This window comes from Diabrotica virgifera, chromosome 1, assembly GCF_917563875.1.
Source record: "Diabrotica virgifera virgifera chromosome 1, PGI_DIABVI_V3a".
Taxonomy (NCBI): domain Eukaryota; kingdom Metazoa; phylum Arthropoda; class Insecta; order Coleoptera; family Chrysomelidae; genus Diabrotica; species Diabrotica virgifera.
Window position 1 is genome coordinate 210,874,358 of NC_065443.1, and position 17,841 is coordinate 210,892,198.

At 32.5% G+C, this 17,841-nt stretch overlaps 1 protein-coding gene across 4 annotated transcripts in view; it reads left to right on the plus strand.

The window, feature by feature from the left end:
* Positions 1-17,841, plus strand: part of LOC114346117 (E3 ubiquitin-protein ligase RNF19A-like) — a 500,767-nt gene that overhangs the window by 310,530 nt on the left and 172,396 nt on the right. For all 4 annotated transcript variants that reach the window (XM_028296926.2, XM_028296914.2, XM_028296920.2 and 1 more), the window contains one exon: positions 2,723-2,971. In XM_028296926.2, coding sequence (XP_028152727.1) covers positions 2,803-2,971 — 169 coding nt within the window. In that variant the 5' untranslated portion in view covers positions 2,723-2,802. The remainder of the gene's footprint in view (positions 1-2,722; positions 2,972-17,841) is intronic.

Consider the following 17,841-nt stretch of genomic DNA (forward strand, 5'->3'; position numbering starts at 1 on the left):
TGGATCAACTGACTAACTCTAAAAAACTTTTTTACTATATAATTTTTAAACTAAGTCAATACTTTTCGAGTAATTTTATCAAAAAAAAAATATTCTTAGCAGAAATGTAGCTTTTAAAAAAGCAAAAAAATTGTATGTTCAGAAAGTCTATAAAACCAGTAAAAGCAAAGTTGTAGCTAATCAAAAATACGTTCTTATTCGTCAAATTCCAAATCGAATGTTTTAACTTGACATAACCAAAAAATTAAACAATTTTCGAGCAAAATTTTTTTTAAATTTTTTAAAGTGCCTAAAAAAATCTTTATTTTTGTTTTATGTAAAAGTCTCTAGCATTCAAACTAAGTGCTACCGCTTTACCATTTGCTTTATATTTGTATTGTTTATACGATCTGTAAGGTTTACCGGTTGAGAGTGCTTAGTTTTGAAAAAAATTGGTTTTATAGTAAAAAAATTTTTCCTAAAATATTGGAAAATGCCCTTTTTTCAAAATAACTTAAAAAGTATTAGGGATACTAAAAATCTCGCGGAGTAAAAAGTAGGTAGGTTTTGCTTTTATAAATATGATAGATTCATTTTGTTTTTCTGTTAGACAAAAATTGGTTCAAATATGGCTGTTCACATTTTGCATACTCGTGATTAGTGACTCGTTCAGGCCCTTTCAATCATGTAAAAAATACATAAGTAAATTGTTTGTAAAGCGGTAACGATTAATTTCATTTTGGGTGCTAAGTAGGGGGAGATTTTCACGATTTTTTTACCAAAAAAAAACTCTTAGTTTTGATGCTAGAAACTTTTTAAAAACAAAAATGAAGCTTTATTAAAAAAAATTTAAATGGTTTTTCCCGAAAAGTCCTTCATTTCTTGGTTATTTCACGTTGAAATATTTGATTTGGAATTTGACGAATAAGAACGTATTTTTCATGAGCTACACCTTTGCTTTTGCTGGGTCTATAGACTTGACGAGTTCACAATTTTTTTATATTATGCTACATTGTTGCTAAGAATATTTTTTTTGATCAAATACTTACTTTTTGAGTTATTTCTGAAAATCGCCTAAAAACGTGAATCTTTTGTCGAAAAATAAACATTTTCAATCGTAAATAACTCGAAAAGTATTAAATAAGTTAAAATTCTATAGAAATAAAATTGCTTAGAATTAGTCAATTTATCCATCTCCGGACTTATTTTAAACGCGCGGTTTTTCACCCCAAAGTAGGGGTGACTGTCACCCACCGATTTAAAGCAACCAACGGCACAAGCCGTCCAAATTTTTATGCAATTCGGAGTTGATCCTGAAAATTACACGGTATCGCCGTATTTACAGTTCATGTACTGGACTACAAGGTGTTTCTATAATCTGTATTTAATCTTACATAATAATAATAATCAGACAAAATTGCAAAAAAAAATCGTAGATTAAATAAATTATTTCGTGGGTGAAAATCGGGACATTTAGTGTCCCGATCAGGTACAAATCGGTACGCGTCCCCAGACCCCTGAAAATCGGGACGTCCCGCGCAAATCGGGACACCTGGTAACGCTAATCACAACCCAAACAAATTTTAAAAAATTCAGTTTTCGGAAGACGAAGCAAGTTTTCAATGCTAATAGTAAATTAATCATATTGAAAAATATTAAAAATCACTAAAAGATTTTTAAATTGAAAACTTATTGGTACATTTTCATGGTAACACCTCCAAGACTTCTATAATTTGCAAGTCATATGGATGCTGCAGTGAAGACGAAAGGGAAGGAATTCTACACCTTGCAATTCACATCCCCCGTCTGCAGCCGGCAAAGTTCCAACTGAAAAATGCACCTGGTTACTCTACGGAGTAATACGAAAATAAAATAAAAATGTGTACCATTTTTATTCGATTGCAATGCGAAGGCAAACCAATCTTACTTTTTAATTAGAATACGGAGTGCAGTCCAGTTCTTTTAACCGCGATTTTCTGCTCTTATTGGAGCTTCATCAGAAGGAACGTAGGCACTGTTCTCCATAGCACTGATGGAGAACAGTGCCTACGTTCCTTCTGATGAAGCTCCAATAAGAGCAGAAAATCGCGGTTAAAGGAACTGGACTGCACTCCGTATTCTAATTAAAAAGTAAGATTGGTTTGCCTTCGCATTGCAACCGAATAAAAATGGTACACATTTTTATTTCAGTTTTCGGACTTTGGCTGCGCTTAAGATTCCACAGAAGGGTAAACATCGAATAATCACCTTATCACGTAACGGTCATCCCCACTGTAAAATTGTTTGGTATTTTTAGTAAGAGGAATCAAAATGTACCATATATTCCTTTTTTATTTTACTTTGGTTTATTTATACTTATAGTATATGGAAAAAGGTCAATACTCACAATCTTTATTATTAATAGTTGTTAAAGAAGGCGACCAGTTTCCAGGCTTACATTTTATTTTTTTCTTCTTCTTTTTCTTCTTTTTTCATATACTATATATACATCATGGACTCACACCTGCAACCTTTTCATCATTTGGTGTATTTATTTATTTTATATCATCTTTATGTCATCTTTGATAACAATAATTTCTAAAATCATGTTTTCTTTTGTTGCAGATAGTTGATACGTACAACATGTGCTTTGTGAAACCATACTGCAACCTTTTCATCATTTGGTGTATTTATTTATTTTATATCATCTTTATGTCATCTTTGATAACAATAATTTCTAAAATCATGTTTTCTTTTGTTGCAGATAGTTGATACGTACAACATGTGCTTTGTGAAACCATACTGACACATACACAAAGAAAAATTCCAACTTAGAGAGAAATCATGCGAGGTTCAATCGAAAATGATGTAACGCCTTGCGTTGCCGGCCAACGTAAAAAGAGGTTTCCCGGCAGATGGTCCTTAAGGCATCTCATTTATTCTAGTCCTATTTTGAACAGAAGACGAGCCCAAAACGCTTCGGGACCATCCAAAAGCCATACAAAACGAGAGGGTACGTATGTTTATTTAAGTTCATTAACTTACATTCATTTGAGTACATTTTTAATGGATCGTTGTATGCTCACTTTATTAATAAGTAACAAAATAATAGAGTAGCTGAACGCATACATGTTACTATTTATTTTTTAGATGTTTTTAAATCGAACTAACTATACCTACTAACATACTCAAAAATCTTTATTACAATCAGACCGCTGGTATTAGGTTGGACCAAGAAGTTTCAGCTAAAGTTCCATTAAGCGTGGTGTCAGACAGGGATGTGTTATGTCACCGACATTGTTCAATACCTACACCGAACCAATTTTTGATGAAGCGTTAAATAATCGTCGCGAATGTGTTAAAATCGGTGGTGAAATCATTAATAACATCAGATACGCAGATGACACCGCCATAACGGCAGAGAGTCTGGAAGACCTTCAAACCCTGTTGAACGCTGTAAACAACGACTGCATTGCAAAGGGCTTAACAATCAACGCAAAGAAAACAAACTGGATGGTGGTCGGAAAAATTAATATCAAAGACTCAGTACTAAAATTAGATAACAAAATCCTGGAAAGGGTGGAACACTTTAGATATCTGGGTAGCTGGATTCACTGCAGGGTTGAAAGTGATGAGGAAATTTCGATCAGAATAGAACTTACACGAAAAAGCTTTATTAGCTGGCGTTCTGTATTGTGCAGAAGTCTTGCATTGACCACACGTCTAAGAGTATTGAAGAATTGAAGTGCTACGTTTGGTCTGTTTAGTTCTATGGATGTGAAACTTGGACAACAAAAGTGAAGAATCTCAACAAATTAGAAGCGTTCGAGTTGAGGTGTTACCGTCTGATGCTCAGAATATAATGGACAGCACACAAACCCAACGGACGTGTGCTGGAGACCATGCAAAAAGAGCGAGAATTGATCAACTTCATAAAAATGAGAAAGGTTCATTACTTCGGTCATATAATGAGAGGACTTAAATATCGTTTACTCCGATTGATCATTCAGGGCAAAATCGAAGGAAAACACGCGGTTGGAAGAAAACAACTGTCCTGGCTGCGTATCTGTGTAACATTAGACAATGGACAGGTCAAACGGTCGAGGAATTGTTTCATATAGCTGCCGACTGAGAAACATTTCATCAGCTTGTTAATACGACGATAGCCAACGCTTGAAAACAAGCACGGCACACAAAGAAGAAGAACTATACAGGGTGTCATAAACATATTGGCCATATCACGCTTTCTTACAACGAAAATCTACATATGATCTAACTCGCCTATATTCAAAATCGATCACTGTGAAAATCCATTGAGAGTGCAATTTTGTTGCTTATACTCGTAGAAAATAATCAATTAATCAATACTTAATAAAATACATTAAAAGTCAATTGACTAAATAACTTTTAGTGCTTTATAATCATGCATTGATTATATAGATAGGGAATTAATGTGGTCAAAAATGGAAGATTTGGAAATGTCTCAAAAGATAAAAAAGTACATATTACAACAATAGCACAAGTCATACAATAGCTGAGTCCCGACAAAGTGGAAATAAACAAAAATAAATCTTTAATATTTAACATAAAGAGAGCACTCCTATTTATATTGATGATGTATAGAATAAAAAATAAGTGAGAAAAGAAAGTCAAAATATCTACAAACTACAATAGTTTATAGGAACTTATTGCCAGTGAGATTGTAGGGATTGGAAAACCGATGAAGAAATAAATATACCCTATTATAGATATAGGGAGATGAGTTTATTCGTCAATAGAGAAGTTAAGTTAGGTTAGGTTCAATATGAGCGGGCATTTAACCACTCTTCCATTTGACCTATGAATTGCTCATCTCTAGGTTAAAGTTATCCTTTCAGCCCAGCCTTTTTAACAAAGTCTGTATGTCCTTTAGTGACACATCTAAGAAGTCAGGGCTCGAGTTGATAATGCTTAAACTTATTGCAATATTTTTATCGTATTTGCACATCTTATTTATAGAATTTCGGACCAATACCGGGCTACGTATCACTACACAAATCTTCAAGGGTACACAGTTTTTGCATGTGAGATGTTTCGTATTTTGTATTTCCTCACAGTCACAGTTTACATCGTCCTGGTCTATTTTCCTATTTTACCATATTTGTTTGGATACCTAGTTGGATACTTAAACCGCAAAATACCTCGAGCAAAGTGTTTAACCAGTGCACCTTCCTATCATGACGACATACGAATGTCAAACCTGGACACTAACCAATGCAAATATGAATAAACCAGCCACAATAGAAAGGGCAATGCTAGGTATACAACTGTCAGATAAAAAGAGGAACGATTGGGTAAGATCAAAAGCAAAAGTCACAAAGAGGATATCACAACAAAATTGCCACGTTGTTGTGCTTGTTGAGCTTCGCAGGCCACATTTCTAGAGAAAAGGACCAACGTTGGAACACCACAATACAATATTGGAGACCTACTAAGGTAGACAACCAAGAGGAAGACCACAAATGAGATGGGTAGATGACATTAAAAAAATGTTACACGATGGCATGTTCCTCGAGGCAGGATAGCGATCGATGGAAGGAGTTGCGAGAGACCTATGTTGAACAATGCAAGTTAAAAGGCTAAGAACACCATATTTGTTTTCACTAGGGCGATCTAGGTGTTTCCTGACCCGGAAAACTAGTACTTGCTAAAGGTCTCTTGCCCAGGGTCGCGGATGAAGTTTACAAGGGCATCCAGGCAAGGGTGTGAAAGGCATAGATGGCAGCGTTCTGGTTTTAGGGCTGATATATAATCAAAAGGTCTGATATACAATTTCTCCTAGGGTCATGAGTTGGTCCTAAAGAAGGATGAGTCAAATTGTGGTCAAAGGTATAAGGATGCAGAAGGCAAAGGGAAACCACTGCATTAAAGGTTTAAGAGGATATCATCATCATGGCATCCACACTCCTAGCGGAGTGATTGCCGCTCTCTTTGGGCTCTTCCGATTCGTTTGTCGCGGTGAATCAATCCGCATTAACATTTTGGTTTTACAATTGGTTGTGTGACTTGGCATCTTCTACAATTTTCCTCCATTCGTTCCTGTTTTCGCTTATGGTTACCCATTCTCTGACTACCATCTTCTTAAGGTCCTCCACTATCTGGTTCTCCCATCTAGTTTTGGGTCTTCCTCGTGGTCTGCCTGATACAGGTCTCCATTTGGAAATTTTCTTGATGGCGGTTTCTGGATTTCTCCTTTCTATATATCCCATCCATCTGAGTATATGTGCCTTGATAAATCTGACGATGTCTTCTTTCAGAAGTTCTCTTACTTCGTGGTTAATGAGTTTTCTAAATTCATTATTACCTAAGTTTAGTGGGCCTGCTATCCTCCGAATTATTTTCCTCTCTAGGATCCTCAATCTTTCTTCGTCTGTCTGGGTCAGACACATTACTTCAGCACCATATGTGATTACTGGTCTAATTGCTGCTTTGTAAAATTTCAGTTTAGTATTCTGAGTAAGCTTCTTATCTTTGAGGAAGTTATTGTAGTTTCAGTAGGCTCTGTTTCCGCCTGGATTCTTTCACTGATTACGATGCTTCTATCATTAGTTCCATTAACTGAGACTCCAAGATATTTAAAGTGTTCTACCTTTTCAAACTCATATTCACCAATATTTAAACTTGTACATTAACTGGATTTTTTCTTGAGCATATTAGGTATTTTGTTTTGTTTTGATTTATTTCTAAACCCCTTTTGGATGCTTCCTTGCATAACTTCGTAAATTCTTCCTTTAAACTGTTCAGGTTTCTGCTAATTAATGCTATGTCGTCAGCATACGCCACAAGTTGCGACGTCGATGTTATAATTGTACCCTTTATTTCTGTAGCTCTTATTGTTCCTTCTATTGCGACATTAAATAATGACGATGATAGAGTCACCTTGTCATACTCCACTTGCTTTTTCTATCTTGCTTTCTTCAAGAGGACATCCCTAGTAGAAAATCAACATGGATAGTTAACAAAGGAAAAATATTACTTATCATAGAATTCGGAAGCCAAGATCAGGCAAGAAAAGGCAATCTCGCTACTGCGGGGCCTTTCCGTAAAATACCCCAACCCCATGAAAAAAAACTACAACTAAAAGAGTAGAACTAAATGGAACATAGGAGTCGGGACATGAAATGTAAGAAGTATGTTTGCAACAAAAAAACTGGACAATGTAATTTTGGAAATAGAACGGCTGCAAAAAATATATTAGGAATCAACGAGATGCGATGACAAGGGACTGGAATATGCACAACGAAAAATGGAATCCTGTTATACACTAGTAACGAAGATCCATCTCATTTGTATGGTGTAGGCATTCTCTCGGACAACAAAGTTAAGAGAGCATTACTTAGTTTTACGATATTTTAATACATAATTGTAATTATCAAAATTAATACAGCCGATAGAGGGATAAGCAAGAGCTGGAGACGTTTTACAACCAACTAAACAATGCTCTAAAAAACCAAACAAAGAATCATGTCATGTTAATATCCAACGTTCGATAGAAGACGGAAATATACAGGGTGTCCCGAAAAGATTGGTCATAAATTATACCACACATTTTGGAGTCAAAAATAGTTCGATTGAACCTTACTTAACTTAGTACAAATGGGCTCGTAAAAAAAGTTACAGCCCTTTGAAGTTACAAACTGAAAATCGATTTTTTTCAATATATAGAAAACTATTAAATATTTTTAATTGAAAATGAACATGTATCATTATTATGGCAGTACCATCTTAAAACAAAATTATAGTGAAATTTGTCCACCCCATAAAAATTTTATGGGGGGTTTGTTCCTTTAAACCCCCCAAACTTTTGTGTACATTCCAATTAATTCATTATTGTGGTACCATTAGTTAAACACAACGTTTTTAAACTTTTTTGCCTCTTAGTATTTTTTCGATAAGCTAGTTTTTATCGAGATGCGGCTTCTTTTTAATATATTTACATAAAAATTTTATGGGGGTTTTGTTCCTTTAAACCCCCAAATGTATGTGTACGTTCCAATTAAACTATTCTTGTGGTACCATGAGTTAAACACAGTGTTTTTAGAACTTTTTTGCCTTTGATGCCCGGTTGCACCAACAGATCTTAAGCTTAAGTCGAGAATATCATAAGAATTAATATGATATAATTATAATATATTACAATAAGAATACCATAATATAATAATATATATATTTGATAATAAGGTAAGAATCTAAAATTATGGTGCAACTTAAGTGATACTCAAGGAAGCCCTACCTATAAGTAGAGCTTAGCTAAGCTGGAGCTTAAGATCTGTTGGTGCAACCAGGCATTAGTCTTTTTTTGATAAGTCACCTTTTATCGAGATGTGGCTTCTTTTTCAAAATATACCTAAAAATGTAAATTATAAATACATTTTCAGATAATTAACAGGTCTCTATAATCGTACTTATATACAAATATGTGGTGGATTCGTTAAATATTCAAAATATCTCGATAAACACTGGCTTATCGAAAAAGTCCTAAAAGGCAAAAATGTTTTAAAAACAGTGTGTTTAACTAATAGTGCCACACTAATAATTAAATTGGAACGTACACAAAAGTTTGGGGGGTTTAAGGCAACAAAATCCCCATAAATTGTTTATGGGGTACACAAATTTCACTTTAATTTTTATTTAACATGCTGCTACCATAAGAATGCCACATGTCGATTTTCAATGAAAAATCTCTGTGAGTTTTTGATATATGAAAATAAATTTAATTTTCATTTTGTAACTTCAAAGGGCTGTAACTTTTTTTGTGTGCACTATTGTATATAGGTAAGTGAGGTTCAATCAACCTATTTTTGACCCCAGAATCTGTGGTTTAATTTATGACCAATCTTTTCGGGACACCCTGTGTAAGAAGACGAAATGATCTCGTGGGGTCACCTTCCTTTCCACATTAGCAGTGGAAATGTAACCGCTGTAACTTTATCTCAAGAATTATTTGACTGAAGTATTTAATAGAAAATATTTAAATTACTCGAAAATATTTAAATAGCAGCTTGTTTTACATTGAATCAAACTGTTTTTTTACACGTGAAACTTTAGAAGATTATACATAATTTGCAACATTACATGACATGCCGCGACTAAAAGCAGAATATAAATATACAACATACAACCATTTTAATTTCAACATTTGTAAATTTTTGCATTGCTATTTTAATGCAGCGGCTATTTTTAAAACGCATAATAATATGTTAATTAAAGCTATCAATGAAATATTGCACTAAACGATCTTGCCATAAACAGTTCTGATTTGTGGTATTTCGGTGAATCAGAATGACGATGACGGCTAAATATGCATTGAAACAAAACCTCAAACACTAGAAATACCGTTGTATATATTTCACAATATATGTATGTTAACACATCGTTTAATTTCACAGAAGCTGTGAATCAATCGAAAATCCTTTTTAACTAGGTAAAACAATTGATCTCTTAATTACATCGAAATATAAATAAATCGCAGAATCAGTGTCAACGTCTAGTGTTAGTAGTGTTTGACTTTTACCTTTAAATCTTTTAACTTTCATCGGCACCCTGTAACCTTTAAGAAACCCGTTACTATACTTAATAATTCTAAATCCTGACCCACTACTTTGTGCCGTGTAATTTGAGTTGCCTATATGAACTTGAATCGGCGAAATGGGCATAGAAATAATAAAGTTTTGCTGTATTAATAGTGTGACCAACTGGTCCGAAAAATCCGGGACATGGCCCGAATTACGAAGTCGTGTCCCGGCGTCCCGGACAAGGCTTCCGGGCCATCCGAATTTTCAACGTTTCGGTAAAATTCTATTTTGAATACGTTATTCTTCTAAGAATTCACTTCTTCTTCACGTGCCATATCAGAATTATCCGACGTTGGCGATCACCATTGCTCAATCTTCTGCAATATGGAATAATTGTCCTACATTTGATATCTGAGTCCATTCACGAATGTTTTTTAACCAAGAAACTTGTTGTCTTCCTACACCTCTACGGCCCTCTATTTTTCCTTTAACGATCAGTTGTAATATTTTATATCGACTTCCCCTCACTATCTGTCCCAGATAAGACATTTTTCGATGTTTAACAGTCTTTAGCAGTTCTCTACCTTTGTTTACCTTCCTTAGTACTTCTTCATTAGTTTTTCTTGCTGTCCAGGGTATCTTTAGCATCCGTCTATGAATCCACATTTCCAATGCTTCAATGCTGTTCATGATCGATACTTTTAGCATCCAACTTGGACTCCGTTTAATTGAAGCTTTGCATCGGGATCTGGGTCACGACTAAACACTAAAAATTTGGTTTTGTTTGAATATATTTTAATGCCCAGTTTCTCTCCTACCCCGTGAATACGATCAAGCAGAATTTGGAGACCTTCGATATTATCTGACAGAGTTACTATATCGTCTGCACATCTAATCACATTAAGAAGAATTCACATCAAATTGAATTGGTGGGATCAAAAAAAGTCAACAATTTGTAGAGTGTAATCATAATACCACATCCAAAACGCATAGATTTTATATTGTGACATTACAGTTCTACGAAAACTCAAACTTAATGTTTGAGTTTTTTTTGTTTCTTTTTTTTTTTTCATTATCGTCTCCTGAAAAGACGATTCAAAAACTAACAAAAAAAACTAGTACGATTTTCATTGAAAAGTCCCGGATTTCTGGTATTTTTTGAGCCTTGTCCCGAATTCAACTGAATTGGAGTTGGCCACACTATGTATTACCCTTAACCACTTTAAAAATTCACATTGTAAGGCATGAATGAATCAAATATGTATGTAGTACCTTTTTTGTAGATGTATTTAAAAATGAAACTGAAAAGTTATTAATTACTATAAATAGTGATTTGTAGGTAATACCTATAACTGTGGCTATGATTGACTTAATAAAACAATTAGATATAAAAAATCACAAATTTTAGTAAAGGGAAAGTATCATAAATACAAATACCGATGTTGAAACGTATTTAAATACTTGTATTAAAAATGTATTAAAAAAATTATTTAATATAGTCAAAAATCCTAATGCCAAATTTTTGAAATTTTGTAGTTTATAAACATTTAGAATAACTTTAAAAATATTGTCCGTAGAAAAAATCATTTTACATATTCGAAAAGCTGGTATTTTACACGAATTTTTAAAAATTTAGTTCAAATGGTGACTTGTCGTGGAAAGTGAAGGGGGAGCTGGGAGCTGACAAATGCACGAGTTCAAAAACTAAAAAAGGCAACTTAAAACTATTATCATTTTCTATATCTCGGGATCTACTCAATGGATTTTGATCTTTCTTTTTTTTAGTTAATTGTATGTAATTTTTGTGTACATTATAAATGTGCAATTTGTCTAGACATTTATTAATAAATAAACAGTCTAATTTGTTTAAACAATTTTTGAAAAAATTAATTTTTTCCCAAAAATCCATGTTTTAATCATGCTGTCATTACTAGTCATAGAAAAAGTTAAGGAATACTTTAATAAATAAATTATTTTCCAATAAATAATTATCTAATAAAATAATTTATTTATTAAAGTGTCCTTGAACTTTTTCTATAATCAGTAGTAATACTATAATTTAAAAAATAAATTTTTGGAAAAAATTATTTTTCAAGAATTGTTTAAACAAATTACTGTTTATTAATTAATAAATTTATAAACAAATGGCATATTTGTAATGTACGTAAAAATTACATACAAATTAGAAAAAGAAAGATCAAAATCCATTGAGTTGATCCGGAGATACAGAAAATTGTATTAGTTTGAAATTGCTTTTTCGGTATTTGAACTCGGTGGATTTGTAGGTTCCCTTAATAACCATTTGAACTACATTTTTGAAAATTCGTAGAGGGTGCTGTAAAAGTACAATGTTTGTGCAAATTTTTTAACAAAAAATAAAAATCCCATTCTTTAAAATGGCATCAATGAGATTCCTTAACTATAATAAACAAATCAGCTGTGAATTAAAAAAAAACACATGGCTAATTTTGTCCCAAATGAACCCAGGCTAATTTTTTTTTTATTTAAAAATTCATGTTAAAGTACTAGCTTTTCGAGTACTTATATAAAAAGATTGTTTCTACGGACAATATTTTTAAAGTTTATAAACAACAAAATATCAAAAATTTGGCATTAGGATTTTTGACTACCTATATTAATTAATTTTTTTATCTTTTGTTATTACATTTTGATACTATCACTCTTCTACTTTCATTTGACATACCCAGAATTGCCCTATATTAGTTATTTTCTGTCTGTTATTTCAAAATAATAATGTTATTGCAAAATAAAGGTCTCCTGGATAAACAAATAGAATAACTTTTAAACCAATTAATGGATCGGTCTCAAACTTTGAGGGTTTGTTAAGTATCCCAATGCCCAACTTTGGGTGAAACACTAAAATTCTAAGTTAGTTTTAGTAAAATATATTAACAAATAACGATTTTGACGTATTTTGCAGTTGGCGAAGCAACAAATTAACTTGTTAAATTTCAAAAATCGGCATTTGGAAGCTTTTCCAATGTTCTAAAAAACTAAATTTTGTAATTTTATGTCAACTGATTAGCTTTTGAACGAGGTGCAAAAAAATCGAATAACTCGCCTTTTTTGCACTAAATTGTTAATAATTAAAAAACGGACGCGAACTCTAGGCAGGAAACAGGTAGGTTTTCTTCCTATAGGTCTACAATAACTAAAAAAGTAGTCAGCTACCTGGATATTTGAGTGTCCTGAGTGTCTGACACCAGTGTCTTAGTCTGAAAGGGTCCTTATACTTAAATTAGACATGGCACCAGAAAAGATTTGCAGAATTTATTTATTGTATTATCAAAAACTATGCATTGAAAAGAAAATATGTGTTATCTTTTAGAACTAGAATAACAATAAATAGTCTAGGCGCCAAATAGAGGTCACCGTGTCATTTTCAATTCTGATGGACAAACTCAACGGTTTCTTATGGATTTTGGGCTGCTGATTACGAACTTCGAGGGGGGATTTCGATCCGAGTGGTCAAAAAATTGTTATAAACAATTTAATTGTTTATAAATTGTTTATAAGGCTCTGGCTCATAAACTAAAAGAGATAAAAAAATGTTTCAAATAAAATTTAACCCCTAATAAAAAACGAGGAAACAACCGTTTACTAAACTTAAATCCGACAATTAGAACTCAAGATATTGTAAAATTAGTGCACAATGCAAATTGCAAATTGCAAAATAAGTATTTTTCGAAGCTTTACCGATCGTAACTCGGCTTCTGCGCATGCAAATGAGCCTTATAAGGTGTCCTTTTAAAGCTTAATTAAGAGGCTTCCAAACAAAGTTTGTTAAATTATTTGATCTTCATTTGTTTTAAAGTTATACCCGTTTGAAGTTATAATTTTCTTAAAAAAAATGTACATTAATTTGTTTATAAAGGTTTCAAGCAAACTTGAGCTATAAACATTTATACTTTAATTAACAATGATGATAAAACAACTCAAAAGGAACAATTTGAGCTTACGAAAATGTTCGTAAGTTTATTTTTGGTTAAGATGTCGATATTTTAATGGCGCGGTATGAGGCGCAAGATTGGCTCACAGTCAAGTAAGTGTGTATTCTTCGACGCTTTATCGATCGTAACTCGGCTTCTACGCATGAAAATGAGCCAATATGTGATATCCATATAAAAATGGATCGAGTTATTTTGCAGCATCATTATTGCATATAAAACGAGCATTTATGATGTGGCGGCATACACACAATTGACGGGCCTTGATGATGCTGCAAAGAACTAGATCCACTTTATATGGATATCATATAGATAATTAGACTCTGAAGCCTCAAAAAGTTTTAGTTTTACTGCCTACAAGAACAGACTTGTACCACCATGTAACTGTTAAAATTTCGCTAAGAACTTATGCAGATGTAAAAAAGCTGATATTCCCTGTATATCTCTATGCAGATTTGCAGATGCATGAAAAAAATGTTTGTAAAAATAGTATTAATAAATAATATCAACTTACTTTTTAGTTATACTTCTGAAATATTAGTTTTTAATGTTTTTTTCTCATTTAGTGCAAAAAATAGAAGACAATGTAAATAGAATGAAAGGTGATACGAGGTACAGTATGATGATTTAATTATAAGAATTATATGATAAAATTTTATTAGGATCTTCAAAAATGAAAAATGAAGATAACGTATGTATACATAGAAATTATAATTTGCATCGAGCAGTTAGCGCGTGAACCTTTACGCGGTGAGCCGATCTTGCGCCTCATAGCGCGCGCCATTAAAATATCGACATCTTGGCCAAAAATAAACTTATGAACATTTTCGTAACCTTAAATTGTTCCTTTTGAGTTTTTCTATCATTATTGTTCACTAAAGTATAAATGTTTATAGCTCAAATTTGCTTGAAACCCTTATAAACAAATGAATGTACAATATGTTTAAGAAAATTGTAACTTCAAACGGGTATAACTTTAAAACAAATGAAGATCAAGTAATTTAACAAACTTTGTTTGGAAGCCTGTTAATTAAGCTTTAAAACGACACCTTCTAAGACTTATTTTCATGCGCAGAAGCTGAGTTGCGATCGATAAAGCTTCGAAAAATACTTATTTTGCAATTTGCATTGTGCACTAATTTTACAATATCTTGAGTTCTAATTGTTCGATTTAAGTTTAGTAAACGGTTTTTTCTTCGTTTTTTATTAAGGAACAAATTTTTGTTTGAAACATTTTTTTTATATCTTTTAGTTTATGAGCCAGAGCCTTATAAACAATTTATAAACAATTAAATTGTTTATAAGAATTTTTTGACCACTCGGATCGAAATCCCCACTCGAAATTCGTAATCAGCAGCCAAAAATCCATAAGAAACCGTTGAGTTTGTCCATCAGAATTGAATATGACACGGTGACCCCTCTGGCGCCTAGACTAAAACATTAACCTGGAAACTAAAAAATATTTATTTAAAGATAAGCTACATAATTTAAGCGGTTAGAACCTCCTTTTTTATCTTTCTTCAACGAAATAAAACAGCATTGAGAATTTCCGTGAGTAATATGGGTTTTTTGTGATGTAGTTATAAATATATTGTTGATAAAACGTTAACATTAAAAAAGGTATGTTGAATACAATTAAGTAGAATCTAATATTATTAGTCTCGTTTTATGACAGGCATAATCACCATCAAATTTTAATGACTAAGTAGAAAACAGATCTAAAATTAGTATGCTAGTTTTTATTTGTTTTTAATAGTATTCTCTTTATTGTGTGATATTCCATACGTTTTAATGGTTAATAAAAGCATTCATAATAAAATAATTATTATCACACTGTCTGTACTGTTCACTGTTGAATATAGTTCTCCCCTCAGTTGTCTCCAGTGCTCACGATACAATTTGTTCTAACCCTCTTTAATTCATTCATTAACCGTGTCAGAACTTACAAAACAGTTATTAGACTGATAATTACATACGCGACAGAAATACAACCTGAGAGAACAAAAAGGATGCTAGAAACAGCAGAGATGAAAATTGATGATAAGAAACCATGGGACAGGACTAGAAGTACAGGTTTACGACGGAGCGGAGGTGCAAAGTGGGACATTAAGGACTGTGTAAAAAAGAGAAGAGTAGAAGGAACGATTGTATACGCCTATTGACAACTAAAATAGAGTAGTAGATAAAGAGGATGAGAGACGGTTCTCCTACTAGAAAGTAACCATATAAAACACCGAGATCGTCTTTTTTTGTGTGAATTTGATGGCCTTGGCTGAGCCAATTAGCCAGACATTTTATTTTAAAGACAAACATTTTTTTTCAGAGGAATTTTTTTTGTATTTCTAACTCTAAATATATGTACCTACATAATAAACTAACATACTACTAGCTAAATAAATACATTGTTTTGGATGTAAATATTTTTTTTATTATATTTTTAATTTGTTTTTTTTCTTTTTTTTAATTGTTTTTTTTAACTACGCCAAGACATAAACCCGATTCAACTTCTCGGAGGTTTACATCTTCTTAGTTTTTTTTCCTTTTTTTTTCTCTTTTTTTCTCTTTATTTTTAATCTTTTTTTCCTTTTTTTTTTCTCTTTTTTTTCTCTTTTTTGCTTTTTTTTTGTTTTTTTTTTTGTTTTTTTTTTTCAATTATAATATACAATAATTACTTAAATCTACAGGGTTAAAAAATAACAACAAAACAAGCATGTTTGTTTTGTTTTAACAAACATACCTGTTTTGTTTTAACAAACATGCCTGTTTTGTTTTAACAAAATTACTTAAATACAGGGTTAATTATATTGCTACAATTTATATTTACAGTTTTTGATATGTTCGTAAATTGTGTTTAATGTATTAATATCTTCAGAAAAAATCAAATTGTTTAGGTAGACGGGAAGTGGAATTTTTAAAATATTAAGATTATCATAAAATTTGTTTATATTTACTGATTGATGGCAACATTCGAGAAGAATATGTAGTAGATCACCTTCTTTTCCACACTCACAGTTAGGTGACTCTGTGAGACCCAATCTGAACATATGAAAAGGAGTAAGAGCGTGATTACATCTCAATCTATTTATAACTCTTATGAAATGGCGATTTGATACAGAATGAAACCATCTTTTTATGGGAATTTCAGGCTGCATTTGTTTGTAATTACTTCCAGTTCTCGCGTTTCGATAATACGTTTGCCAGTTTTCTTTTTGATGTCGTTTACTAATAATATCAATATCCGAAATGGGTAATAAGTTCAGGGAAGGTTCTTCGCCTATTTCTAGGGCGGATTTGGCTAGCCTGTCTACTATTTCGTTACCCCTAATGCCCGCGTGTCCCTTTATCCATGATATAATGATGTTTTTTCCTAAATTTGCAATTTTATTATAAAGAGTCATAATTTCCAGTTCTATATGATTTAGTTGTTGGGACTTATGTACGTAAGTTAGTCTGTCAACGACACTCTTACTGTCTGTAAATATTATGCAGCTATAGAGTTCGTTACTATATATGTGTCTTAAAGCAAAAAGTATCGCCATCATTTCAGCAGTGTATATCGATGATTCACATGGCAATTTGAATAATTTTTTAAATCCACTTTGAATATTTATTATTGCACATCCTACTTAACCATTCATAACCATAGATCGTCTTAACCATTCAAATAATAAATTCGACTGAGCCGATTTTTTGAAATGATTTCTTTAATTTTGTGTTCCTGACAACTGCTAAGTTAGGCGGAAGTAAATACTTTGCAAATATATTCCTTTTGATGCATCTCTGCTCTTATGAGCGACTGGCGATTGTAAAGAGCTTGTAGAGCGTTCATATCGTTGGTTTGGAAGAAGAATGTCACAATTGCCATTTTTGAGGTTTACCCTCTAACCAACCCTAAATGTTAAACTTTATTATGGGAAAAATTGTCAGAAGTTGCACTCATGTAATTACCGCTAGATGGCGACTCAAGACAGTTTGACTTTGTCAAACCCATGCATTACATTTTATGGAGGAGCGGCGCAATATAGTTGTTGTGGAAGTTTTTTGGAGAACAGTGTTACAAGTTAAAAAAGGAACGTATTTTTTGGATTTTGTGTGTAATATTGAATGCAAGACAGTTACATTTCGTCTTAGGTAGATAAGTATTCCTTATAGGATATACCTAATGTGCGTTTATATAGAATTATTATGAGCAATACAGTAACATTTCGACTAATGGTGGTATTCCTCATAGGATATAAGCATATTGTCATCTCTGGCACGAGGCAGAAGCCAAAAAGGGTGCTGATGAAATAGGTTCATGCGTCTGGAATTATTTACGAAATTTGCAAGAAAACGTTTCAAACTCGAGACTACAAATCAAA